This window comes from Eleutherodactylus coqui, chromosome 10 (genome assembly GCF_035609145.1).
Source record: "Eleutherodactylus coqui strain aEleCoq1 chromosome 10, aEleCoq1.hap1, whole genome shotgun sequence".
Classification (NCBI taxonomy): domain Eukaryota; kingdom Metazoa; phylum Chordata; class Amphibia; order Anura; family Eleutherodactylidae; genus Eleutherodactylus; species Eleutherodactylus coqui.
This window is the reverse complement of record NC_089846.1, coordinates 59,814,468-59,841,902: the sequence shown is the minus strand read 5'-3', so window position 1 is coordinate 59,841,902 and position 27,435 is coordinate 59,814,468. Positions and strand designations below refer to the sequence as shown.

The window sequence follows — 27,435 nt, the reverse complement described above, 5'->3', positions numbered from 1 at the left end:
GGCAGTGATTGTGCTTTGTTGGAGGTAGTGTGGTGCTTAGCTAAGGTATGCCTTGCTAATGAGGGTTTTTCAGAAGTAAAAAAATTGTTGGGGGGGGGGGGGCAACTCTTGCCGCTATTGTGGCTTAATAGTGGGACCTGTGAACTTGAGATGCAGCCCAACATGTAGCCCCTCGCCTGCCCTATCCGTTTCTGTGTCGTTCCCATCACTTTCTTGAATTTCCCAGATTTTCACAAATGAAAACCTTAGCGAGCATCGGCGATATACAAAAATGCTCGAGTCGCCCATTGACTTCAACGGGGTTCGTTACTTGAAACGAACCCTCGAGCATCGCGGAAAGTTCGACTCGAGCAACGAGCACCCGAGCATTTTGGTGCTCGCTCATCTCTAGTCATGACCTATGCAGAGCATCAGTCCCATACAAAAATGCTTGAGTCGCCCATTGACTTCAATGGGGTCCGTTACTTGAAACGAGCTCTCGAGTATTACGAAACGTTCGACTAGAGCAATGAGCACCCGAGCATCTTGGTGCTCGCTCATCTCTAGTAATGACCAATTGTAGACTAGAAACTACACTAAATGTTATTTTTTGAATGTTTTTAATTTTTACATAGCAGCAATAAACATCTGAAGGCAGGCATTAATAGTGCTAAATCAGCACTTGATCTTTGCATTAATACCTGAAGTGAACACAGATAATAAAAAAACAGTGATGACTTCTGCAAGTCAATGGAAGTTTATTGATCAAATTGTGCAATTTATTTAGGTTTAGCAAGGTGAAATCAATTTCGAAAAGATAAACCACCAGTTTCATGTATTTTCTTGCTCTCAGCAACTGAGTTCCAAACACCACACTCTTCTGCCCAGGAAGACCACCTTCCCCAAACTGCATAAAAACGCTCCATTTTATGCAATGCGTCTTTGTTTCTTCCTTTCAATTAAAATCGGGACTGTTAGAAGGAATGCTTTTGCTTCTTTTATTATGCAATATGCCTTGAATCTACATACAGTGGGGATTTAAAGTTTATAAATAGAGATGAGCAAATGTGCTCGTTTAGGGCAATTACTCGAACGAGCATCACTTTTTTTCGTGTAACTGCCTATTTGGACGAAAAGATTTGGGGGGCGGCGGGGTGTAGCAGGGAGGAACAGGGGGGCGCTCCCCCCCCCCCCCCCCGGCGTTTTCGCCCGATTAGGTAGTTACTCGAAAAAAAGCAATACTCGTTCGAGTAATTGCTCTAAACGAGCACGTTCGCTCATCTCTATTTATAAATACTTCAGAATTTTTCATATTTTTCCATATTTCTTTTTTTAATTGACCTAAAACTACATCAGATTTTCACAGTTTTTAAAAGTATGTAAAGGGAACCACACCAAAGAAATGAATCAAAAATATTACATTTGGTCATTTTTTTACTGAAGAAAATTATCCAATATCACATGTCTGTGAGTGGCAAAAGCATATGAACCTTAACCCCTTGAGTGGCGGGTTTCTTACCACCCTGTCGTACCCACCAGGGCAGGTTTTTTAAATGGTCTAATCATTGAATTTCAACTAATTTTCCAGTCGCGTTCCAAGAGCCATAACTTTTTCATTTTTCCATTGACCAGGCCATATGAGGGCTTGTTTTTTGCGGGACAAGTTGTACTTTTTAATAGCATCATTTTTGGGTATATATAATGTATTGCATAACTTTTGTAAAAACATTTGTAGGGAGATTGGGGGAAAAAAAGAAATTCTGCCATTTGTTTTTTGGATTTCATTTTTACGGCGTTCAGCGTGCAGAATAAATAGTGTTATAACATTATTCTCTGAGTCACATGATTCCGGCGGTACCAAGTTTTTACAGTTTTTTTATGTTTTGCTATTTTTGTACATTTTAAGCATTTTTTTTAAACGTTTGCTTTAGTGTCGCCATATTCCAAGAGCCGTAATAATTTTATTTTTCCATTGCTGGCGCTCTAGAAGGCCTTGTTTTTTGCAGGATGAACTCCAGTCTTCATTTATCTATTTTTTTGGAACATGTAAAATTGTAATCGCTTTTTATTCCATTTTTTCTAGTGGCAAGATTAACAAAATCTGTAATTCTGGCATGCTTTTTATTTTTTATATTTTTCACTGCATTCTCTGAGCAGTATAAATAATGTATTAAAGTAATTCTACGGGCCAGTACGATTATGCTAATACCAAAATGTAAGAGTTATTTTTCCTTTTTCATGACTTTTTCACACTTAAAAAAAAAGTAATAAAAGTTTAAATCACCCTTCTTTTGCCATATCTATATTTAAAAAATCTAAATCCTGAAAGAAAAATACAAATTTGGTATCGCCGAATCCATAAATGTCCGATCTACTAAAAAAGTCCATTATTAACTCCGCACGGTGAACGTAGTCCGAAAAAAAAATTAATAACGCCACAAATGCACTTTTTCAGTCACCCTGTTTCCCAGAAAAAATGCAATAAAAAGCGAACAAAAAGGCGTATGTATTCCAGATTGGAACCAACAGAAACTACAGGATATCCCGCAAAAAATGAGCCCTCACTTAACTACGTTGACGGAAGAATTAAAAAGTTATTGCGCGCAGAAGATGCAGCAGAAAATAATTTTAAAGAATTAAATGTCTTTGAAAAAAATACAAGTACTACAGCAAAAAAAAAAAACTACTAGAGATGAGCGAACGTACTCGTCCGAGCTTGATACTCATTCGAGTATTAGCGTGTTCGGGATGCTCGTTACTCCTAACGAGTACCACGCGAAGTTCGGGTTACTTTCACTTTCATCTCTGAGACGTTAGCGCGCTTCTCTGGCCAATTGAAAGACAGGGAAGGCATTACAACTTCCCCCTGCGACGTTCAAGCCCTATACCACCCCCCTGCAGTGAGTGGCTGGGGAGATCAGGTGTCACCCGAGTATAAAAATCGGCCCCTCCCGCGGCTCGCCTCAGATGCGTTGTGAGATAGCTGAGGGACAGTGCTGTTGGTGCCGGAGCTGCTATAAAGAGAGTGTTAGGAGTTAGTGTAGGCTTCAAGAACCCCAACGGTCCTTCTTAGGGCCACATCTAACCGTGTGCAGTAGTGTGGAGGCTGCTTTTAGCAGTGTTGCACATTTTTTTTTTTTTTGTATATCGGCCGTGCAGAGCATTGCGCCCTGCAGTAATAGTCCAGGGACAGAAGTGTGGAGGCAGAAAGAGCGTTAGGAGTTAGTGTAGGCTTCAAGAACCCCAACGGTCCTTCTTAGGGCCACATCTAACCGTGTGCAGTAGTGTGGAGGCTGCTTTTAGCAGTGTTGCACTTTTTTTTTTTTTTGGTATATCGGCCGTGCAGGGCATTGCGCCCTGCAGTAATACTCCAGGGACAGAATTGTGTAGGCAGGGCCAGAAGACATATATTATAGATTGAATATACGCAGTGGTCCTTTTGAAAAAAATATTGAAAAAAAATCTATTTGGCCTGCCTGTCACTGTGCTCAGTGTTCTGGGTCCGTGTCTGCTGGGGGTAGTAGTTCTCCAAATAAATACGCAGCCAGCTAAGTGTTACAGCAGGCTTGCGCCAAATTATTTCCTGGCTCTGAAATCACCGGTCTGTTGCAGTTAATAACAGTGCAACACTGCAGTTCCGTGACACAGTCCAGGGACAGAATTGTGTAGGCAGGGACAGAAGACATATATTATAGACTAGCTGATATACCCGGCTTCGCCCGACTTAATTTGGTACTGGTGCAAAATTTCACGTTTCTATGACACCGGAAAGTGAAAAAATTACATTCCGTACGTAAAATTTCGACGCCAATTCTTTTGCGCATAGAATTCAATAATCGAGTTGGGACCCATTAGCTTTTCCTATTTATGACATAATCAATGCTCGTGCCAAATTTCCTGTTTCTATGACACCGGAAAGGGAAGAAATTACATTCCGTACGTAAAATTTGGACGCTAATTCTTTTGCGCATAGAATTGAATTATTGAGTTGGGACCCATTAGCTTTTCCTATTTATGACATAATCAATGCTCGTGCCAAATTTCACATTTCTATGACACCGGAAAGTGAAAAAATTACATTCCGCACGTAAAATTTCGACGCCAATTCTTTTGCGCTAGAATTGAATAATCGAGTTGGGACCTATTAACCTTTCTTATTTATGACATAATCAATGCTCGTGCCAAATTTCCCATTTCTATGACACCGGAAAGTGAAAAAATTACATTCCGTACGTAAAATTTCGACGCCAATTCTTTTGCGCTAGAATTGAATAATGGAGTTGGGACCCATTAACTTTTCCTATATATGACATAATCAATGCTCGTGCTAAATTTCACGTTTCTATGACACCGGAAAGTGAAAAAATTACATTCCGCACGTAAAATTTGGATGTTAATTCTTTTGCGCATAAAATTGAATAGTGGAGTTGGGACCCATTAGCTTTTCCTATTTATGACATAATCAATGCTCGTGCCAAATTTCCTGTTTCTATGACACCGGAAAGGGAAAAAATTACCTTCCGCACGTAAAATTTCGACGCCAATTCTTTTGCGCTAGAATTGAATAATGGAGTTGGGACCCATTAGCTTTTCCTATTTATGTCATAATCAATGCCCATGCCAAATTTCCTGTTTCTATGACACCGGAAAGTGAAAAAATTACATTCCGTACGTAAAATTTGGACGCTAATTCTTTTGCGCATAGAATTGAATAATGGAGTTGGGACCAATTAGCTTTTCCTATTTATGACATAATCAATGCTCGTGCCAAATTTCCCGTTTCTATGACACCGGAAAGTGAAAAAATTACATTCCGCACGTAAAATTTTGACGCCAATTCTTTTGCGCTAGAATTGAATAATCAAGTTGGGACCCATTAGCTTTTCCTATTTATCACATAATCAATGCTCGTGCCAAATTTCACGTTTCTTTGACACCGGAAAGTGCAAAAATTACATTCCGCACGTAAAATTTGGACGCTAATTCTTTTGCGCATATAATTGAATAATGGAGTTGGGACCCATTAGCTTTTCCTATTTATGACATAATCAATGCTCGTGCCAAATTTCCTGTTTCTATGACACCGGAAAGGGAAGAAATTACATTCCGTACGTAAAATTTGGACGCTAATTCTTTTGCGCATAGGATTGAATTATTGAGTTGGGACCCATTAGCTTTTCCTATTTATGACATAATCAATGCTCGTGCCAAATTTCACATTTCTATGACACCGGAAAGTGAAAAAATTACATTCCGTACGTAAAATTTCGACGCCAATTCTTTTGCGCATAGAATTGAATAATGGAGTTGGGACCCATTAACTTTTCCTATATATGACATAATCAATGCTCGTGCCAAATTTCACGTTTCTATGACACCGGAAAGTGAAAAAATTACATTCCGCACGTAAAATTTGGACGCCAATTCTTTTGCGCTAGAATTGAATAATCGAGTTGGGACCCATTCGCTTTTCCTATTTATGACATAATCAATGCTCGTGCCAAATTTCCCGTTTCTATGACACCGGAAAGTGGGAAAATTACATTCCGCACGTAAAATTTGGACGCTAAATCTTTTGCGCATAGAATTGAATAATCGAGTTGGGACCCATTAGCTTTTCCTATTTATGACATAATCAATGCTCGTGCCAAATTTCCCGTTTCTATGACACCGGAAAGTGGGAAAATTACATTCCGCACGTAAAATTTGGACGCTAAATCTTTTGCGCATAGAATTGAATAATCGAGTTGGGACCCATTAGCTTTTCCTATTTATGACATAATCAATGCTCGTGCCAAATTTTCCGTTTCTATGACACCGGAATGTGAGAAAATTAGATTCCGTACGTAAAATTTGGACGCTAATTCTTTTGCGCATAGAATTGAATAATGGAGTTGGGACCCATTAGTTTTTCCTATGTATGACATAATCAATGCTCGTGCCAAATTTCCCGTTTCTATGACACTGGAAAGTGAAAAAATTACATTCCGCACGTAAAATTTCGACGCCAATTCTTTTGCGCATAGAAATGAATAATCGAATTGGGACCCATTAACTTTTCCTATTTATGGCATAATTAATGCTCGTGCCAAATTTCCCGTTTCTATGACATTGGGAAGTGAGTGATTAAGATTATGTACGTTAAATTTCGACGCCAATTCTTTTGCGCTAGAATTGAATAATCGAGTTGGGATCCAATTTCTTTTCCTATTTTGGAGATAATCTATGCTTGCGCCAAATTTCATGTTTCTACGACATTGGGAAGTTGGAGAACTTTTGGCGAGTCAGTCAGTGAGTCAGTCAGTCAGTGAGTGAGTGAGTGAGTGAGTCAGTGAGGGCTTTCAGCTTTATATATATAGATTGAATATACGCAGTGGTCCTTTTGAAAAAAATATTGAAAAAAAATCTATTTGGCCTGCCTGTCACTGTGCTCAGTGTTCTGGGTCCGTGTCTGCTGGGGGTAGTAGTTCTCCAAATAAATACGCAGCCAGCTAAGTGTTAGGGCTCATGTCCACGGGGAAAATAGGATTTAGGATCCGCAGCGGATTTCCTGCATGCGGATCCGCACCCCATAGGGATGCATTGACCACCCGCGGGTACATAAATACCCGCGGATCGTCAATAAAAGTGATTTTAAAAAAAATGGAGCATGAAAAAATCTGGACCATGCTCCATTTTCATGCGGGTCTCCCGCGGGGACGGCTCCCGCGGGCTTCTATTGAAGCCTATGGAAGCCGTCCGGATCCGCGGGAGACCTAAAATAGGAATTTCAAGGATTTACTCACCCGCAGCGGACCGCGAAGCTCTTCTCTTCCTCACGGCCGCATCTCCCTTGCTTCGGCTCGGCGGATGTGCCCGGCGCATGCGCGCGGCACGTCGACGACGTGCCGGCGACGTGCCGCCGGCGTCAGGAATTCATCCGCCGGCCGAAAATGAAGATCCGGCCGTGAGGAAGAGCAGAGCTTCGTCGCCCGCGCCGGATAGGTAAATTCTTTTAAATTGCTATTTTTGGCGCTCATGTCCGCGGGGCAGGAGGGACCCGCTGCAGATTCTCCATGGAGAATCTGCAGCGGATCTGATTTTCCCCGTGGACATGAGGCCTTACAGCAGGCTTGCGCCAAATTATTTCCTGGCTCTGAAATCACCGGTCTGTTGCAGTTAATAACAGTGCAACACTGCAGTTCCGTGACACACACATCAGGGACAGAATTGTGTAGGCAGGGCCAGAAGACATATTATAGATTGAATATACGCAGTGGTCCTTTTGAAAAAAATATTGAAAAAAAATCTATTTGGCCTGCCTGTCACTGTGCTCAGTGTTCTGGGTCTCTGCTGGGTGTAGTAGTTCTCCAAATTCATACGCAGCCAGCTAAGTGTTACAGCAGGCTTGCGCCAAATTATTTCCTGGCTCTGAAATCACCGGTCTGTTGCAGTTAATAACAGTGCAACACTGCAGTTCCGTGACACAGTCCAGGGACAGAATTGTGTAGGCAGGGACAGAAGACATATATTATAGATTGAATATACGCAGTGGTCCTTTTGAAAAAAATATTGAAAAAAAATCTATTTGGCCTGCCTGTCACTGTGCTCAGTGTTCTGGGTCCGTGTCTGCTGGGGGTAGTAGTTCTCCAAATAAATACGCAGCCAGCTAAGTGTTACAGCAGGCTTGCGCCAAATTATTTTCTGGCGTTCCGTAAGCGAACTCAGCCTCCAACCACAGGCCAATAAGCGGCACATTTAATTACAGTGTTGTGTTTCTGCATTCCTGGTAATACAGCATGCTGAGGGGTATGGGTAGGCCTAGAGGACGTGGGCGCGGCCGAGGACGCGGAGGCCCTAGTCCGGGTGTGGGCACAGGCCGAGCTCCTGATCCAGGTGTATCGCAGCCGACTGCTGCGGGATTAGGAGAGAGGCACGTTTCTGGCGTAGGCACATTCATAGCACATTTAATGGGTCCACGCGGTAGACCTTTATTAGAAAATGAGCAGTGTGAGCAGGTCCTGTCGTGGATGGCAGAAAGTGCTTCCAGCAACCTATCGTCCACCCAGAGTTCTGCGCCGTCCACTGCTGCAATTCAGAATCCTCTGGCTGCTGCTCCTCCTTCCTCCCAGCCTCCTCACTCCATGAAAATGAGACATTCTGAGGAGCGGGCAGACTCCCAGGAACTGTTCTCGGGCCCCTGCTCAGATTGGGCAGCAGTGATTCCTCTCCCACCAGAGGAGTTTATCGTGACTGATGCCCAACCATTGCAAAGTTCCCGGGGTCCGGGGGATGAGGCTGGGGACTTCCGGCAACTGTCTCAAGACCTTTCAGTGGGTGAGGAGGCCGATGACGATGAGACACAGTTGTCTATCAGTGAGGTAGTAGTAAGGGCATTAAGTCCGAGGGAGGAGCGCACCGAGGATTCTGAGGAAGAGCAGCAGGACAATGAGGTGACTGACCCCACCTGGTTTGCTACGCCTACTGAGGACAGGTCTTCAGAGGGGGAGGCAAGGGCAGCAGCAGGGCAGGTTGCAAGAGGCAGTGCGGTGGCCAGGGGTAGAGGCAGGGCCAGACTGAATAATCCACCAACTGTTTCCCAAAGCGCCCCCTCGCGCCATGCCACCCTGCAGAGGCCGTGGTGCTCAAAGGTCTGGCAGTTTTTCACTGAGAGTGCAGACGACCGACGAACAGTGGTGTGCAACCTTTGTCGCGCCAAGATCAGCCGGGGAGCCACCACCACCAGCATGCGCAGACATATGATGGCCAAGCACCCCACAAGGTGGGATGAAGGCCGTTCACTGCCTCCGGTTTGCACCGCTGCCTCTCCCCCTGTGCCCCAACCTGCCACTGAGATCCAACCCCGCTCTGAGGACACAGGCACTACCGTCTCCTGGCCTGCACCCACACCCTCACCTCCGCTGTCCTCGGCCCCATCCAGCAATGTCTCTCAGCGCAGCGTCCAGACGTCGCTAGCGCCACTGTTTGAGCGCAAGCGCAAGTATGCCGCCACGCACCCGCACGCTCAAGCGTTAAACGTGCACATTGCCAAATTGATCAGCCTGGAGATGCTGCCGTATAGGCTTGTGGAAACTGAGGCTTTCAAAAGGATGATGGCGGCGGCGGCCCCGCGCTACTCGGTTCCCAGTTGCCACTACTTTTCCCGATGTGCCATCCCAGCCCTGCACGACCACGTCTCCCGCAACATTGTACGCGCCCTCACCAACGCGGTTACTGCCAAGGTTCACTTAACAACAGACACGTGGACAAGCACAGGCGGGCAGGGCCACTATATCTCCCTGACGGCACATTGGGTGAATTTAGTGGAGGCTGGGACAGAGTCAGAGCCTGGGACCGCTCACGTCCTACCCACCCCCAGAATTGCAGGCCCCAGCTCGGTGCTGGTATCTGCGGCAGTGTATGCTTCCTCCGCTAAACCACCCTCCTCCTCCTACGCAACCTCTGTCTCGCAATCAAGATGTGTCAGCAGCAGCACGTCGCCAGCAGTCGGTGTCGCGCGGCACGGCAGCACAGCGGTGGGCAAGCGTCAGCAGGCCGTGCTGAAACTACTCAGCATAGGAGAGAAAAGCCACACGGCCCACGAACTGCTGCAGGGTCTGACAGAGCAGACCGACTGCTGGCTTGCGCCGATGAGCCTGCAACCGGGCATGGTCGTGTGTGACAACGGCCGTAACCTGGTGGAGGCTCTGCAGCTCAGCAGCCTCACGCACGTGCCATGCCTGGCCCATGTCTTTAATTTGGTGGTTCAGCGCTTTCTGAAAAGCTACCCACACTTGTCATACCTGCTCGGAAAGGTGCGCCGGGTCAGCGCACATTTCCGCAACTCCAAGACGGACGCTGCCACCCTGCGGACCCTGCAACATCAGTTTAATCTGCCAGTGCACCGATTGCTGTGCGACGTGCCCACACGGTGGAACTCTACGCTCCACATGTTGGCCAGGCTCTAGAAGCAGCGTAGAGCTATTGTGGAATACCAACTCCAACATGGGCGGCGTAGTGGGAGTCAGCCTCCTCAATTCTTTACAGAAGAGTGGGCCTGGTTGGCAGACATCTGCCAGGTCCTTGGAAACTTTGAGGAGTCTACCCAGATGGTGAGCGGGGATGCTGCAATCATTAGCGTCACCATTCCTCTGCTATGCCTCTTGAGAAGTTCACTGCAAAGCATAAAGGCAGACGCTTTGCACTCGGAAACGGAGGCGTGGGAAGACAGTATGTCGCTGGATAGTCAGAGCACCCTCATGTCTATATCTCAGCGCGTTGAGGAGGAGGGGGAAGAGACAGCTTGGCCCACTGCTGAGGGTACACATGCTGCTTGCCTGTCATCCTTTCAGCGTGTATGGCCAGAGGAGGAGGAGGAGGAGAAGGAGGAGGAGGAGGATCCTGAAAGTGATCTTCCTAGTGAGGACAGCCATGTGTTGCGTACAGGTACCCTGGCACACATGGCTGACTTCATGTTAGGATGCCTTTCTCGTGACCCTCGTGGTACACGCATTCTGGCCACTACGGATTACTGGGTGTACACACTGCTCGACCCACGGTATAAGGAGAACCTTTCCACTCTCATTCCCGAAGAGGAAAGGGGTTCCAGAATGATGCTATACCACAGGTCGCTGGTGGACAAACTGATGGTTAAACTTCCCATCCGACAGCGCTAGTGGCAGAAGGCGTAGTTCCGAGGGCCAGGTAGCAGGGGAGGCGCAGAGATAAGGCAGCATGTACAGCACAGGCAGGGGAACATTCTCCAAGGCCTTTGCCAGCTTTCTGGCTTTCTGGCTGAGTTGGCGGGAGCACTGTAGAAGGATGGTGAGGGAGTACATAGCCGATCGCACGACCGTCCTCGGTGACGCCTCTGCCCCCTACAACTACTGGGTGTCGAAGCTGGACACGTGGCCTGAACTCGCGCTGTATGCCCTGGAGGTGCTTGCTTGTCCTGCGGCTAGCGTCTTGTCAGAGAGGGTGTTTAGTGCGGCTGGGGTAATCATCACGGATAAGCATACCCGCCTGTCAACCGACAGTGCCGACAGGCTTACACTCATCAAGATGAACAAAGCCTGGATTTCCCCAGACTTCTCTTCTTCACCAGCGGACAGCAGCGATACCTAAGCAATACGTAGGCTGCACCCACGGATGGAAGCATCGTTCTCTATCACCATCAAAAACGGGGACATTTTTGCTTCATCAATCTGTGTATAATATTCCTCCTCCTCCTCCTGCTCCTCCTCCTGAAACCTCACATAATCACGCCGAACGGGCAATTTTTCTTAGGCCCACAAGGCTCAGTCATATAATTTTTGTAAACAATTTTTATACGTTTCAATGCTCATTAAAGCGTTGAAACTTTCACCTCAACCAATTTTTATTTTAACTGGGCTGCCTCCAGGCCTAGTTACCAATTAAGCCACATTAACCAAAGCGATTAATGGGTTTCACCTGCCCGCTTGGTTGGGCATGGGCAATTTTTCTGAGGTACATTAGTACTGTTGGTACACCAATTTTTGGGGGCCCTCGCCTACAGTGTAATCAAATTAATTTTTAGCCCACCTGCATTACAGCTGACGTTACATCAGCTGTGTTGGGCACTGCAATGGGATATATTTATGTACCGCCGGTGGGTTCCAGGAAGCCACCCATGCCGTGGGTCCACACGGAGTTGTAACTGCATGTGTCCACTTCTAAAGAACCCCAGTCTGACTGGGGCATGCAGTGTGGGCCAAAGCACACTTGCATTAAACATGACATTACCTCAGCTGTGATGGGCACTGCAATGGGATACATTAATGTACAGGCGGTGGGTTCCAGGGAGCCACCCATGCTGTGGGTGCACACGGAATTCCCATTGCGGAGTTGTACCTGCCTGTGACTATTTATAAAAAAACGCAGTCTGACTGGGGCATGCAGACACCTTGACAGAATGAATAGTGTGTGGCACATAGGTTCCCCATTGCTATGCCCACGTGTGCAGCTCCTGATGGCGGTGGCACAGGATTATATTTCTCATTGCTTCTGTACAGCATTGTGGACTATCGCCCCGCCCCTTATAAAGAGGGCCGCTGCCTAGCCGTGCCAACCCTCTACAGTGTGTGCCTGCGGTTCCTCCTCATGGCAGACGCACTTATAAATAGACATGAGGGTGGTGTGGCATGAGTGCAGCTGAAGACTGCGCAGGGACACTTTGGTGTGCGCTGTGGACACTGCGTCGTGCGGTGGGGGGGGGGGGTTGGGCAGCATGTAACCCAGGAGAAGTGGCAGTGGAGTGTCATGCAGGCAGTGATTGTGCTTTGTTGGAGGTAGTGTGGTGCTTAGCTAAGGTATGCATTGCTAATGAGGGCTTTTCAGAAGTAAAAGTTGTTGGGGGGGGGGGCCCACTCTTGCCGCTATTGTGGCTTAATAGTGGGACCTGGGAACTTGAGATGCAGCCCAACATGTAGCCCCTCGCCTGCCCTACCCATTGCTGTGTCGTTCCCATCACTTTCTTGAATTGCCCCGATTTTCACAAATGAAAACCTTAGCGAGCATCGGCGATATACAAAAATGCTCGGGTCGCCCATTGACTTCAATGGGGTTCGTTACTCGAAACGAACCCTCGAGAATCGCGATAATTTCGTCCCGAGTAACGAGCACCCGAGCATTTTGGTGCTCGCTCATCTCTAGGTAAGAAGTTAAACCTGTATATAGTCATGCATACAGACGCGAGAGTGATGTGCTGGAAAGGGTCAACGAAATAAGTCACAGTAACGTTTTTCTTTTTTTCTGCACAATACCTTTTAACCTTTTTCTTAGCCATGTCCATTACCTGGTCTCTGTAATGCTCACAGGCTTTCCGCAATACATCAACATCCAGCTTACAATAGGCCTTCAATTCTGCATTAAAATCAAAAGTACAGCCCTTTTGCAGTTCATACCACTCCATGAACTCTTTTCTGTCGTCAGGCATCATGTACTCTGGGCCGTAAAATTTAGCATCAGGTATGGGTCCGACATAATTCTGGTTTTCTTTAGTATTGAAAAAGTGAGGGAAATGTCCCTTCCCCCCTGAAAAACCCATAGCCTGAGGTAGCTTAATGAAGTTAAGCGAGTCTATGAACCTCAAGTTCAATGCAGGTACCGTCACACACAGAAGGCGGCCGCCTTGAGTGATCAGTTCTATATGAATTCTTTCGCTAATCAGCTGTTTGACTATGAAATAAGAATCATATCGACCGGAATTGTAGGCAATCTGTAAAATCGCCGCTGAGAAAAAAACTGAACAAAATTGCGTGTGCAAAACTCACTCGCAAACTCCCAAGACACTGAGCCGTGCAGCGGTGTGACAAAAATAAAATTTGGAATGTGTTTACCTGTATCCTGTTGGCACTCAAAGTCGTAGAAAATATACGACGAGGCATCCGCAGCTGGTTCCCCCTGGTAAGGCTGCATGTAACACAAGTGCTTGTCAAATTTCATTACCTTTACAAATGTTACAGCGTAGCCCCTTGCATTCGTGAGGATCGGAGCGTTTAACCACATAGTGGTAACAACTCTCGCAAAAGATTTTAGTCTTGCAAAACGCTTTATTCGACGCAGCAATGATCTTGTGGTGGGCTAAACAATCAGATGAGCGACAAAACACGCGGCAAGGGGAGCATCGGTATATCGATTCCGGGGTTTCGACACACGATTCTGTCTGGCAAGCCTTGCAAAAATACTGACACGAGTGATTATTTTTGTGGTGAAAAACAGAACTGCAATGATCACAAAAGTAATTGGCCCCGATAAAAGCTTTTATATTCGTAATCCCGTAATAATGATTATCATGGTGAAGGATGTATATAACAACCCTACCAGATGTTTCGCCGGTGTGAAAATAACGCCAATCACTGCGATTGTGGTATAGAACTATTATGGTTATGCCCAGGTGCTTCTCAAATGCCTCAATATTGCTAAAACTCACTAGCTGATTGTCGGGAATGTCCAATTCGTGATGGAATTCTCTAGCTTGCGCCAATAAAACACTATCATCGGGAGACCCCTTCTCTAACTATAAAATAGGCTGGCAGCTAAGCACAGGTTAGAGTTGTAATTGTTAAAATCAAACAGCCATCGTTTTTTCTGTTTGATGATCTGTGTGTAAAGTATTGATTTTAACCGTCGGCGATGCCTTCCACCTCCGCGCCTATTCCGCACTATTAGCACTCTGAGAGTCAGACATTGCCAATAAGAATACGTTTTAAAAATACGTTAATTTTATCCATTTTTATCATTTGCTGTATAAAGAAGCTAACTGGGATGGCGTCTTCGAAGATTTTGACGAATCGCAATTCTATTATTTCAGTCTGCCAATGGTAGGTTTTATCACAGCGTATGAGATGTTTTGTTTACGCACTTGTTATGTGTTATGTTAAATAAGTATTGCCTCGATACAGATGCCGCAGATGTAAATGGACACCTAGAGCCGTTATATCCTTTAGAAACACCCATAATTCATGAAAGACCAGCGCAGTCGACGGGACTCAGCAATCATCCATGGAGTCCGCTAAGACAGCAAAATGGATGCGTGAGAATGGTAGAGCTATCGCCTATATCGGATACGTATGGAAATCAGTTGGGGCACGACGGTCAAAGTGTCGTCGGTAAGTTGCTTGCAACAATTTGAGCGAATGTTCAATTATAGTTTGGCTGTTACATGCGTAAGTCCAGCGTAATTCATTAACAGCATAACACATTTTTGTTGTGTTTTTTTTCCTTCCAGAGAATGCTCGCGGCAGCGTCGGGGAAAACACAACATTAGGGATGGCAAACCTGACGCTAAACCCTGTGGAACATGTGAGTGCGTCGGCGGATGCATCTAGCCCTGTGTTACAGACACGCATCGACCCAGTGAGATACCCGCTGCCGTTAGAACCACACATAACCATCAACCGCGTCGCCACTCCAACTGTTGTCAAACAACGACGCAACTTATTGAAGCGCGAGAAAAATCGTGTGAGAAAAACACAGCTATCGTCTATTTGGGAAGAGCCCGAAAAGCCCAGGGACAGCAAGAGTGGTACCAGTAATGGTAAGCCGCATGCCGTAATGTCAAATAATATTCGGGTTTGTCATAATGCACCACAAAATGATACACAACACCAGCTAGTCACTGCTAGTACTAACACTGTAACCGTAATATGTGTTGATACACAACAGTCGCTAGCTATCCCCTCACAATCCACTACAGCTCGTAGAAAGAGAAACTCATCTGATGAGTATCAAGTTTCAAAAAGGTCGACAACACACAGAAATGTTGATGATCCTATTTGCCGTTACTGGGTGACGCAGCGGCTAGATATGTTAAATACAATGCGGTTTCTACATTACACCATTATCACTACGCTAGCAGAATATCTCACTAAAGTTTCCCAACTGGGGGCGAGGAGAGCAGCGCTAGACCACGCACTTGTAGAGCACCTTAGTACCAATGAACTTTTAAAACAGATCGTAGAGTATCAAAAGATTTCCAAGGCCATCGGAATTGCGGCGCTCCCTCAACCGCCCACCTTATGACTATCTATGGTTGGGTCAGGGTTGAAGAAACAGAGGCAGCGCTTGGCGTAAAGCAAAGTCTGTTAAAAAAGCCATGAAAATGTGGTGTATGGCCGCTAGGACGGAATCCGCCAGAAGATGCAGAAAGATGCAGATGCAGAAAGAGTCAACCCAGAATTTATGCGCAAAATCCACGCGCAAAATCCTGAGGCATCCCCACAAAGACCTGATCGAACCCCGCAGATTCCAAACACGACCGATCCGCCTGTAAATAATAAGCCCTCACCGCGTTCATGTTGAACAACCTGCTGACGCGTCTGTGTTTTTACAGCATTTATTCCATATATGACGTGAAGTTGATCACTTCAATGCCGTGGAGCACATTGATCATTTCAGCTTTGCAAATTTGCACAGGATTCAGTCTTTTATTGGAGCAATTAATGCTGTACATGGTGTCATTCATTCTTTGCTTGACAGAATCAGACGAGATAAACAACCCGGTGATTTTATACAACTGAGCGTCGATGGCGGGCGATGGCTGGATCCTATTTAATCCCTAAAACAGGCCAGGGATGATTTTAATGCTGAGGGTTTCTTAAATGCTGTGGCCAACGCATTTAGCTGGTGAATGTCTGACTCTCAGAGTGCTAATAGTGCGGAATAGGCGCGGAGGTAGAAGACATCGCAGACGGTAAAAATCAATACTTTACACACAGATCATCAAAAAGAAAAAACGATGGCTGTTTGATTTTAACAATTACGACTCTAACCTGTGCTTAGCTGCCAGCCTATTTGTACTGTAAGAGAAGGGGTCTCGTGATGATAGTGTTTTATTGGTGCGAGCTAGAGAATTACATCACGAATTGGACATTCCCGACAATCAGCTAGTGAGTAGAGATGAGCGAACGTACTCGTCCGAGCTTGATGCTCGCTCGAGTATTAGGGTGCTCAAGATGCTCGTTACTCGAGACGAGCACCACACGTTACTCGAGTCAATTCCATTTCCTTCCCTGCATGTTTAGCGCCATTTTCTAGCCAATAAACATGCAGGAAAGGCATTACAACTTCCTCCTGTGATGTGACAGCCCTATCCCACCCCCCTGCAGTGAGTGGCTGGTGAGATCAAGTGACCGCCGAGTATTTAAAGCGGTCCCGCCTGCGGTTCGCCACAGACATGCGCTGGCAGAGATTAGGGAGAGTACTGTTCCTGCTATAGGGAGAGTGTTAGGCTACTGTTAGCGTCTTCAAGAACCCCAACGGTCCTTCTTAGGGCCACATCTGACCGTGTGCATTACTGTTGTGGCTGCTGGGAGCAGTTTTGCACAAATTTTTTTTTTCATCTTGCGCTGTGCAGACTTGCGTTTTCAGTCTGCAGTCAATTATACAGAGTATAGAGGCAGTACTGGTGAGGCAGGGACAGTGGTAGTGTACAATCCTGTCAAGTACCCCAAAAAGCTCCTTCTTAGGGCTACCTGTGACCATGTGCATTTTACTGCGTGGCTACTGGAAGTTGCCTCACTATTACCCAGCTAGGCCTTTTTGCAGCCTTGCGTATAATTTTTTTGAGACTGCAGTGTGCGTTACATAACCGCTGTCAGCCTCCAACTGCAGGCCAATAATTGCCAATTTTTTTACACCGCTCTGTGTGTGCCTGCAAATTCACACACAGAGTGCGGCGACAGCCCCTGATAGAGGGAAAGACATATACGCGCTCTCTAGGCTCTAAGCTTTTTCAAAAAAATTGGAAGAAAAGCTCCTTCTTAGGGCTACTTGTGACCATGTGCATTTTACTGCTTGGCTGCTGGGAGTTGCAGTGCCTCACTATTACCCAGCTAGGCCTTTTTGCAGCCTTGCGTATAATTTTTTTGGGACTGCAGTGTTTGTTACATTACCGCTGTCAGCCTCCAACTGCACACCAATAATTGCATAATTATTCAGACCGCTCTGTGTCTGCTCTATTTGTAATCCACCATGTTGAGGGGTAGGGGTAGGCCTAGAGGACGTGGACGCGGGCGAGGACGCAGAGGTCCAAGTGGGGGTGTGGGCACAGGCCGAGTTCCTGGTCCAGGAGAATCGCAGCTGGCTGCTGCGGGATTAGGAGAGAGGCAAGTTTCTGGGGTCCCCAGCTTCATATTACAATTTATGGGTCCACGTGGTAGACCTTTATTACAAAATGAGCAGTGTGAGCAGGTCCTGTCGTGGATGGCAGAAAATGCATCCAGCAATGTATCGACCACCCTGTCTTCTACGCCGTCCACTGCTGCAACTCTGAATCCTCTGGCTGCTGCTCCTCCTTCCTCCCAGCCTCCTCACTCCATGAAAATGACACATTCTGATGAGCAGGCAGACTCCCAGGAACTGTTCTCGAGCCCCTGCATTGATTGGGAAAAAATGGTTCCTCTCTCAGCTGAGGAGTTTGTTGTGACCGATGCCCAACCTTTAGAAAGTTCCCGGGGTCCGGGTGATGATGCTGGGGACTTCCGGCAACTGTCTCAAGAGCTTTCAGTGGGAGAGGAGGTCGATGATGATGAGACACAGTTGTCTATCTGTGAGGTAGTAGTAAGGGCAGTAAGTCCGAGGGAGGAGCGCACAGAGGATTCGGAGAAAGAGCCGCTGGACGATGGGGTGACTGACCCCACCTGGTTTGCTAAGTCAACTGAGGACAGGTCTTCAGAGGGGGAGGCAAGTGCAGCAGCAGGACAGGTTGGAAGAGGCAGTGGGGTGGCCAGGGGTAGAGGCAGGGTCAGAGCGAAGACTCCCCCAACTGTTTTCCAAAGCACCTCCTCGTGCCAAGCCACTGCAGAGGCCATGGTCTTCAAAGGTGTGGATGTTTTTCAGTGAGAGCGCGGATGACCGACAAACAGTGGTGTGCAACCTGTGTCACGCCAAGATCAGCCGGGCAGCCACCAGTACCAGCCTCGCCACCACCAGCATACGCAGGCATATGATGGCCAAGCATCCCACAAGGAGCGACGAAGGCCGTTCACCCCCTCCGGGTCGCACCACTGCCTCTCCCCCTGTGCCCCAACCTGCCAATCAGATCCAACCCCCCTCTCAGGGCACAGGCACGAGCGCCTCCCGGCCTGCACCCACATCCCCACCTCCGCTGTCCTCGGCCCCATCCAGCAATGTCTCACAGCGCAGCGTCCAGCTACCGCAAGCGCAAATACGCCGCCCTGCACCCGCACGCTCAAGCATTAAGCGTGCACATTGCCAAATTGATCAGCCTGGAGATGCTGCCGTACAGGCTTGTGGAAACAGAAGCTTTCAAAAACATGATGGCAGCGGCGGTCCCACCCTACTCGGTCTCCACTCAGCCCCAGTCTCCACTATTTTTCCCGGTGTGCTGTCCCAGGCCTACACCAGCACGTCTCCCGCAACATCAATCGTGCCCTCACCAACGCGGTTACTGGGAAGGTCCACTTAACCACGGACATGTGGACAAGTACTGGCGGGCAGGGCCACTATATCTCCCTGACGTCACATTGGGTGAATTTGGTGGAGGATGGGACTGAGTCAGAGCCTGGGACCACACACGCCCTACCCACACCCAGAATTATGGGTCCTTCCTCGGTTCAGGTATCTGTGGCGGTCTATGCCACCTTCTCTAAACCCTCCCCCTCCTCCTTCGCAACCTCTAACTCCCAATTAAGAAAAGTGAGCAGCACATCGCCAGCAGTCGGTGTGGCGCGGCACAGCAGCACAGCGGTGGGCAAGCGTTAGCAGGCCATGCTGAAACTACTCAGCCTAGGTGACAAGAGGCACACGGCCCCCGAGCTGTTGCAGGGCCCGACTGAGTAGACCGACCTCTGGCTTTCGCCACTGAGCCTCCATCCGGGCATGGTCGTGTGTGACAATGGCCGTAACCTGGTGGCGGCTCTGCAGCTCGGCAGCCTCACACACGTGCCATGCCTGGCCCACGTCTTCAATCTGGTGCTTCAGCGGTTTCTGAAAAACTACCCGCACTTGTCAGACCTGCTCGGCAAGGTGCGCCGCGTCTGCGCACATTTCCGCAAGTCCACCACGGACGCTGCCACCCTGCGGACTCTGCAACATCGGTTTAATCTGCCAGAGCACCGACTGCTGTGTGACGTGCCCACATGGTGGAATTCTAAGCTGCACATGTTGGCCAGGCTGTATGATCAGCGTAGAGCAATAGTGGAATACCAACTCCAACATGGGCGGCGTAGTTGGAGTAAGCCTCCCCAATTTTTTACCGAGGAGTGGGCCTGGATGGCAGACATCTGCCAGGTCCTCGGAAACTTTCAGGAGTCTACCCAGATGGTGAGCGGCGATCCTGCAATCATTAGCGTCACCATTCCTCTGCTATGCCTGTTGAGAAGTTCACTTCAAAACATAAAGGCTGACGCTTTGCGGTCGGAACAGGAGATGGGGGAAGAGAGTATGTCGCTTCATAGTCAGAGCACCCTCATGTCTATAGCTCAGCGCGTTTTGGAGGAGGTAGTGGAGGAGCAGGAGGGGGAAGAGACAGCTGGGCCCACTGCAGAGGGTACCCATGCTGCTTGCCTCCCATCTGTTCAGCGTGTATGGCCTGTGGACGAGGAGGAGGAGGATCCTGAAAGTGATCTTCCTAGTGAGGACAGCGATGTGTTGCGTACTGGTACCCTGGCACACATGGCTGACTTCATGTTAGGCTGCCTTTCTCGTGACCCTCGCATTAGACGCATTCTGGCCACTACGGATTACTGGTTGTACACCCTTCTCGACCCACGGTATAAGGAGAACCTTTCCACTCTCAGTCCCGAAGAGGAAAGGGGTTCGAGAGTGATGCAATATCACAGGGCCCTGGTGGACAAACTGATGGTAAACTTCCCATCTGACAGCGCTAGCGGCAGAAGGCACACTTCCAAGCGAGGGCCAAGTAGCAGGGGAGGCGCGGAGATCAGGCAGCATGTTCAGCGCAGGCAGGGGAACACTCTCCAAGGCTTTTGCCAGCTTTATGGCTCCCCAGCAAGACTGCGTCACCACTCGCCAGTCAAGGCTGAGTCGGAGGGAGCACTGTAAAAAGATGGTGAGGGAGTGTGTAGCCGATCGTACAACCGTCCTCCGTGATGCCTCAGCTCCATACAACTATTGGGTGTCAAAGCTGGACCCGTGGAACGAACTTGCGCTGTATGCCCTGGAGGTGCTGGCTTGCCCTGCTGCTAGCGTCTTGTCAGAGAGGGTGTTTAGTGCAGCTGGGGGAATCATCACGGACAAGCGTAACCGCCTGTCAACTGCCAGTGCCGACATGCTTACACTCATAAAGATGAACAAAGCCTGGATTTCCCCAGACTTCTCTTCTCCACCGGCGGAGAGCAGCGGAACCTAAAGATTCTTTTTGCTGCAACCGCAGATAAAAGCACTCTTCTCTATCACCGGGAAAACGGGGCATTTCTCCTTGTCAATCTGTCTCTGACATTAGTCCTCCTCCTGCTACTGCTCCTCCAGAAGCAACATGTCATCGCGCTGAACGGCCAATTTTTCTGCGGCCAAAAAGGCTCATCTACATCTACCAATGTTTTTACAATTTTGCTACGTTTCAAAAAGTATTGAGACTGTAACATGAACCAATTTTGTCAACAGGGCTGCCTCCAGGCTCTGTTACAAATTAAGCAACAGTGAGTTGTATCTTTAAAAAAATATTTATGGGTTTCACCTGCCCTCTCGGTTGATAAATTTTTCAGAGGTACACTTGTACTCTTGGTACACTCATTTTTGGGGCCCACGCCTACACTCTTATCCAACTAATTTTTCCGGCCTTCGCCTACGCTCATGGTATCCCAATGTTTCAGAGGTAGGCCTATACTATTACTAGAGAAATTTTACTGGGGTCTGCCTGCCTCCCTATACTTCTGCTACAAGAAAGTTACAGGGGTCTGCCTATACTGCTGCCACGTAAATGTTACAGGGGTCTTCCTATACTGCTGCCACAAGGATATTACTGGGGTCTGCCTATACTGCTGCCCCGTTAATTTTCCAGGGGTTTGCCTATACTGCTGCCACAAGGATGTAACTCGGGTCTGCCTACCTATACTTCTGCCACGTAAATGTTCCAGGGGTCTGCCTATACTTCTGCTACAAAAATGTTACTGGGATCTGTCTATAGTGTTACAAAAGAAATGTTACATGGGTCTGCGTATACTTCTGCTACAAAAATGTTACTGGGGTCTGCCTATACTGCTTCCACGTACATTTTACAGGGGTCTGCCTATACTTCTACTACAGAAATGGTGCTGGGGTCTGCCTATACTGCTGCTACAGAACTGAAACTGGGGTCTGCCTATACTGGTGCTACCTAAATGTTACTGGGGTCTGCCTATACTTCTGCTACAAAAATGTTACTGGGGTCTGTCTATACTTCTACTACAGAAATGTTGCAGGGGTCTGCCTATACTGCTGCTACAGAAATGATACTGAGGTCTGCCTATACTTCTGCCACATTAATGTTAAAGGGTTCTGCCTATACTGCTGCCCCTTAAATGTTATCGGAGTCTGCCTATACTTATGCTACAAGAATGTTACTGGGGTCTGCCTATACTTCTGCCACATAAATGTTACAGGGGTCTGCTTATACTGCTGCTACAGAAATGTTACAGGGGTCTGCCTATACTGCTGCTACATAACTGTTACTGGGGTCTGCCCATACTTCTGCCACATAAATGTGGCAGGGGTCTGCCTATACTTCTGCTAATGAAATGTTACAGGGGTCTGCCTATACTGCTGCTACATATCTGTTACTGGGGTCTGCCTATACTTCTGCCACATAAATGTTGCAGGGGTCTGCCTATACTTCTGCTAATGAAATGTTACTGGGGTCTCCCTAGACTTGTGCAACATAACTGTTACTGGGGTCAGCTTATACCTTTGCTATAGGAATATTACAGGGCTCTGTGTATACTATGGGTGCACTAAGTCTTCCCATCGCGGTGTTCTACCTATCTGGCCCCCAAAAAAACCCAGACTGACTAGGGCATGGAGTGTGGGCCGCAACTAACATGTATTTCCTGTAACCTCATCTATCCGGGGCACTGCAATGGGATTTCTTTCTGTAGCATCTGTGTGTTCCTGCTAGCCACCCATGCTGTGGGTGCACACAGACTTGCCATAGCGGAGTTGTACCTGCCTCACACTTTAAAAAAAAAACAGAATGTTTAGGGCATGGAGTGTGGGCCGCAGCCAACATGTATTTCCTGTCACGTAACCTCAGCTATCCAGGGCACTGCAATGGGATTTCTTTCTGTACCGTCTGTGGGTTCCTGGGAGCCACCCATGCTGTGGGTGCACACAGACTTGCCATAGCGGAGTTGTACCTGCCTGTCCCCAAAACACTGACAGACTTGGGTAGGGTGCAGAGTGCAGATGGTTTACCCCTTGCGTTGTTGATGAGGTATCCGACACCCAAACAGAATGAGTAGTGTGTGGACACATTGAGTTCCCATTGCTATGTCACTCGCAGCACCTTGGGCCTCACAAGGTGTTTGCTGGGACAGAGGCTGACCCAGGGCCCGCTCACATACTTCCCACACCGAGTATTGTTGCATTGTGGAGATGTGTAGAAGTGCTGGGCAGGCAGCATAGTCCCCTTTATGCCCACGTTTGCAGCTCCTGACGGAGGTGGCACAGAATTGGAATGAAGATGGAACGTCAATCTATTATCAATTCTCAACAGCATTGTGGGCTATCACCCCCCCTTTCAAAGATGGTCGCTGCCTGGCCCTGCCAACCCTCTGCAGTGTGTGCCTCCGGTTCCTCCTCATGGCAGACGCACTTATAAATAGACATGAGGATGGTGTGGCTAAGAGGCCAGCGTGTGGCATGAGGGCAGCTGAAGGCTGCTCAGGGACACTTTTGTGTGCACTGCGGATGCAGGGTCGTGCGGGGGGGTTGGGCAGCATGTAACCCAGGAGAAGAGGCAGCGGTGTGTCCCGCAGGCAGTGATTGTGCTTGGTTGGTGGTAGTGTGATGCTTAGCTAAGGTGTGCCTTGCTAATGAGGGTTTGTCCGAAGTAAAAATTGTTAGGGGGGCACTCTTGCCGCTATTGTGGCTTAATAGTGAGACCTGGGAACCTGAGATGCAGCCCTGCATGTTGCCCCTCGCCTGCCCTATCCGTTTCTGTGTCGTTTCCATCACTTTCTTAGGTTTTGCAGATTTACACAATTGAAAACCTTAGCGAGCATCAGTCATATACAAAAATGCTCGAGTCGCCCATTGACTTCAATGGGGTTCGTTACTCGAAACGAACTCTGAAGCATCTCAGAAAGCTTGACTTGAGCAACGAGCACCTGAGCATTTTGGTGCTCGCTCATCTCTACTAGTGAGTTTTAGCAATATTGAGGCATTTGAGAAGCACCTGGGCATAATCAAAAGGGTTCTATACCACAATCGCGGTGATTGGCGTTATTTTCACACCGGCGAAACATCTGGTAGGGTTGTTGCATACATCCTTCACCATGATAATCATTATTATCGGATTATGAATATAAAAGCTTTCATCGGGGCCAATTACTTTTGTGATCATTGCAGTTCTGTTTTTCACCACAAAAATAATCACTCGTGTCAGTATTTTTGCAAGGCTTGCCAGACAGAATCGTGTGTCGAAACCCCGGAATCGATATACCAATGCTCCACTTGCCGTGTGTTTTGTCGCTCATCCGATTGTTTAGCCCCCCCACAAGATCATTGCTGCGTCGAATAAAGCGTTTTGCAAGACTAAAATCTTTTGCGAGAGTTGTTACCGCTATGTGGTTAAACGCTCCGATCCTCACGAATGCAAGGGGCTATGCTGTAACATTTGTAAAGGGAGCGTAATGAAATTTGACAAGCACTTGTGTTACATGCAGCCTTAACAGTGGAAACCAGCTGCGGACGCCTCATCGTATATTTTCTACGACTTTGAGTGCCAACAGGATACAGGTAAACACATTCCAAATTTTATTTTTGCCACACCGTTGCACGGCCCAGTGTCTTGGGAGTTTGAGGGTGAGTTTTGCACACGCGATTTTGTTCAGTTTTTTTCTCAGCGGCGATTTTACAGATTGCCCACAATGCCAGTCGATATGATTCTTATTTCATAGTCAAACAGCTGATTAGCGAAAGAATTCATATAGAAATGATAACTCAAGGCGGACGCCTTCTGTATGTGACGGTACCTGCATTGAACTTGAGGTTCATAGACTTGCTTAAAGGGGTTGTCCCGCGAAAGCAAGTGGGGTTATACACTTCTGTATGGCCATATTAATGCACTTTGTAATGTACATCGTGCATTAAATATGAGCCATACAGAAGTTATTCACTTACCTGCTCCGTTGCTAGCGTCCCCGTCTCCATGGTGCCGTCTAATTTCAGCGTCTAATCGCCCGATTAGACGCGCTTGCGTAGTCCGGTCTTCTCCCTTCCGAATGGGGCCGCTCGTGCCGGAGAGCTGCTCCTTGTAGCTCCGCCCCGTCACGTGTGCCGATTCCAGCCAATCAGGAGGCTGGAATCGGCAATGGAGCGCACAGAGCCCACGGTGCACCATGGGAGAAGACCCGCGGTGCATCGTGGGTGAAGATCCCGGCGGCCATCTTACTAAGGTAAGTAAGAAGTCGCGGGAGCGCGGGGATTCGGGTAAGTACTGGATGGTTTGGTTTTTTTTACCCCTGCATCGGGGTTGTCTCGCGCCGAACGGGGGGCTATTGAAAAAAAAAAAAAAACCGTTTCGGCGCGGGACAACCCCTTTAACTTCATTAAGCTACCTCAGGCTATGGGTTTTTCAGGGGGGAAGGGACATTTCCCTCACTTTTCAATACTAAAGAAAACCAGAATTATGTCGGACCCATACCTGATGCTAAATTTTACGGCCCAGAGTACATGATGCCTGACGACAGAAAAGAGTTCATGGAGTGGTATGAACTGCAAAAGGGCTGTACTTTTGATTTTAATGCAGAATTGAAGGCCTATTGTAAGCTGGATGTTGATGTATTGCGGAAAGCCTGTGAGCATTACAGAGACCAGGTAATGGACATGGCTAAGAAAAAGGTTAAAAGGTATTGTGCAGAAAAAAAGAAAAACGTTACTGTGACTTATTGCGTTCACCCGTTCCAGCACATCACTCTCGCGTCTGTATGCATGGCTATATATAGGTTTAACTTCTTACCTAAAGAAACTATAGCTGTTTTGCCCTCTGATAATTATCACAAGGCCAAAAAAAGGTACTCAACTCCAGCTATTCAGTGGCTGATGTACGTGTCTCACAGTAAAAACATAGTCATACAGCACGCGCTGAGAGGTGGCGAAAAACAGGTCGGTAAGTATTATTTAGATGGTTACGTGTATGTTGTCGGACAGCATATCGCTTTCGAATTTCAGGGATGCTTTTTCCATGGGTGTGTCATCTGTTTCAACGAAAACGCCCAAAATAAAGTCACAAAAACGAAGTACAGTCAGCTATACCAGGCTTTGTTTAGCTAAAAAGCATTATTTACAACAGCAGGGGTACTCTTTACGTGTCTTATGGGAACACGAATGGCGTGAAATGATTGAGACCAATTCAGACCTTCAGGCATTTCTTCTTAAAATGCAGTTCCCCTGCCGTTAGAGCCTCGTGACGCGCTTTACGGGGGTCGAACTAACGCAATAAAGCTATACCACAGGCTGAACGCTGGTGAGACAATAAATTATTATGATTTCACTAGTCTGTACCCCTTCGTCAATAAAACAAAGACTTACCCTATAGGACACCCGACGATTATTTATGAAGATTTTGGTTACATCAAAAATTACTTTGGGGGGGCGTGGCCGGCTAATGGAGGAGTGAGACGCACCTCAGCTCGGCTCCCGCTTCCAGCCCTAATTAGCCCCACATGTGGATGCTCCAGACCCGGCTCCTAACAAGCATGCCAAGAGGAAGGAGAAGAGGAGTACCTTAGGCCTCCCCAGACGACTCCAGGAGGAATATCACGGCGTTCCTGATGAAATCAGCGGGAACTGAGCCCCGATCAGCCGCTCCCAAGATGGCGCCCGCAGTACGTCTGGAGAGGCAACCCGGCTCCGACACAGACCAGGACACCGAGGAGAGAATCCAGGGGAATCCTGGCGACCGCGGCAGCACTAGCCCGACCTCGGAGCTTGGAGACACTGAGCGCTGTGACAGAGACAGCGGGGAGCCGGCAGCGCGGGGTGAAATGCAGGCACTCACCAGAGACGGCACAGCAGGAGAGAGAGGTGAAGTGGCGAGCAGGGAAGGAGGCTCTACATCCGAGGCGGCAGGAGGGGTGAGTGAGACCGAAGGGGCAGTCACAGGAGAGCATAATACAAAACCTAAAAGTAAATAAAAGTATGGGGCCTGACGGGTACACGGCCAGATTCTACAAACTTTTTGCCGAGGAGCTTGCCCCAATAGCCCTAGAAGCCTACAACTCAGTAAATAGAGGACAGCTGTTTCCCCCACAGGCGCTACAAGCTCATATCACAATCATCCTTAAACTGGGTAAAGACCCCTCGGCCTGCGGAAGTTATAGGCCTATTTCGCTAATAAACGTCGACATAAAGATGTTCGCCAAACTGATCGCAAACAGAGTGCAGAACCTCATTCCCAGACTGATCCACTTGGAGCAAGCCGGTTTTGTCCCGGGCAGAGAGGCCAGGGACAATACTATTAAAACAATGTCCCTGATAGCCAGAGCAAAATCAACAAAAAAAACCCTATGTCTAATATCAATTGACACCGAAAAGGCATTTGATAGGGTTAGCTGGGACTTTCTCTCTGCCACCCTGGGGAAAATTGGACTAGGTCCGCGGATGCTTCAGCAGATCATGGCTCTTTACCGAGACCCTATGGCCAGGATCAGGGTGAACGGGACCCTGTCGGACCCGCTCAGAGTTAGCAATGGGACAAGACAGGGGTGTCCCCTCTCCCCCTTTCTATATACCCTGACCATGGAGACCCTGGCGAACGCCATCCGAAGCAATAAC

At 47.8% G+C, this 27,435-nt stretch overlaps 1 protein-coding gene across 1 annotated transcript in view; it reads right to left on the bottom strand.

Moving 5' to 3' along the window:
* Positions 1-776: 776 nt before the first annotated feature.
* Positions 777-27,435, bottom strand: part of LOC136580509 (putative inactive cytochrome P450 2G1) — a 38,682-nt gene continuing 12,023 nt past the window's right edge. Inside the window, exon 3 of the mRNA XM_066581117.1 lies at positions 777-931. Coding sequence (XP_066437214.1) covers positions 783-931 — 149 coding nt within the window. The 3' untranslated portion in view covers positions 777-782. The remainder of the gene's footprint in view (positions 932-27,435) is intronic.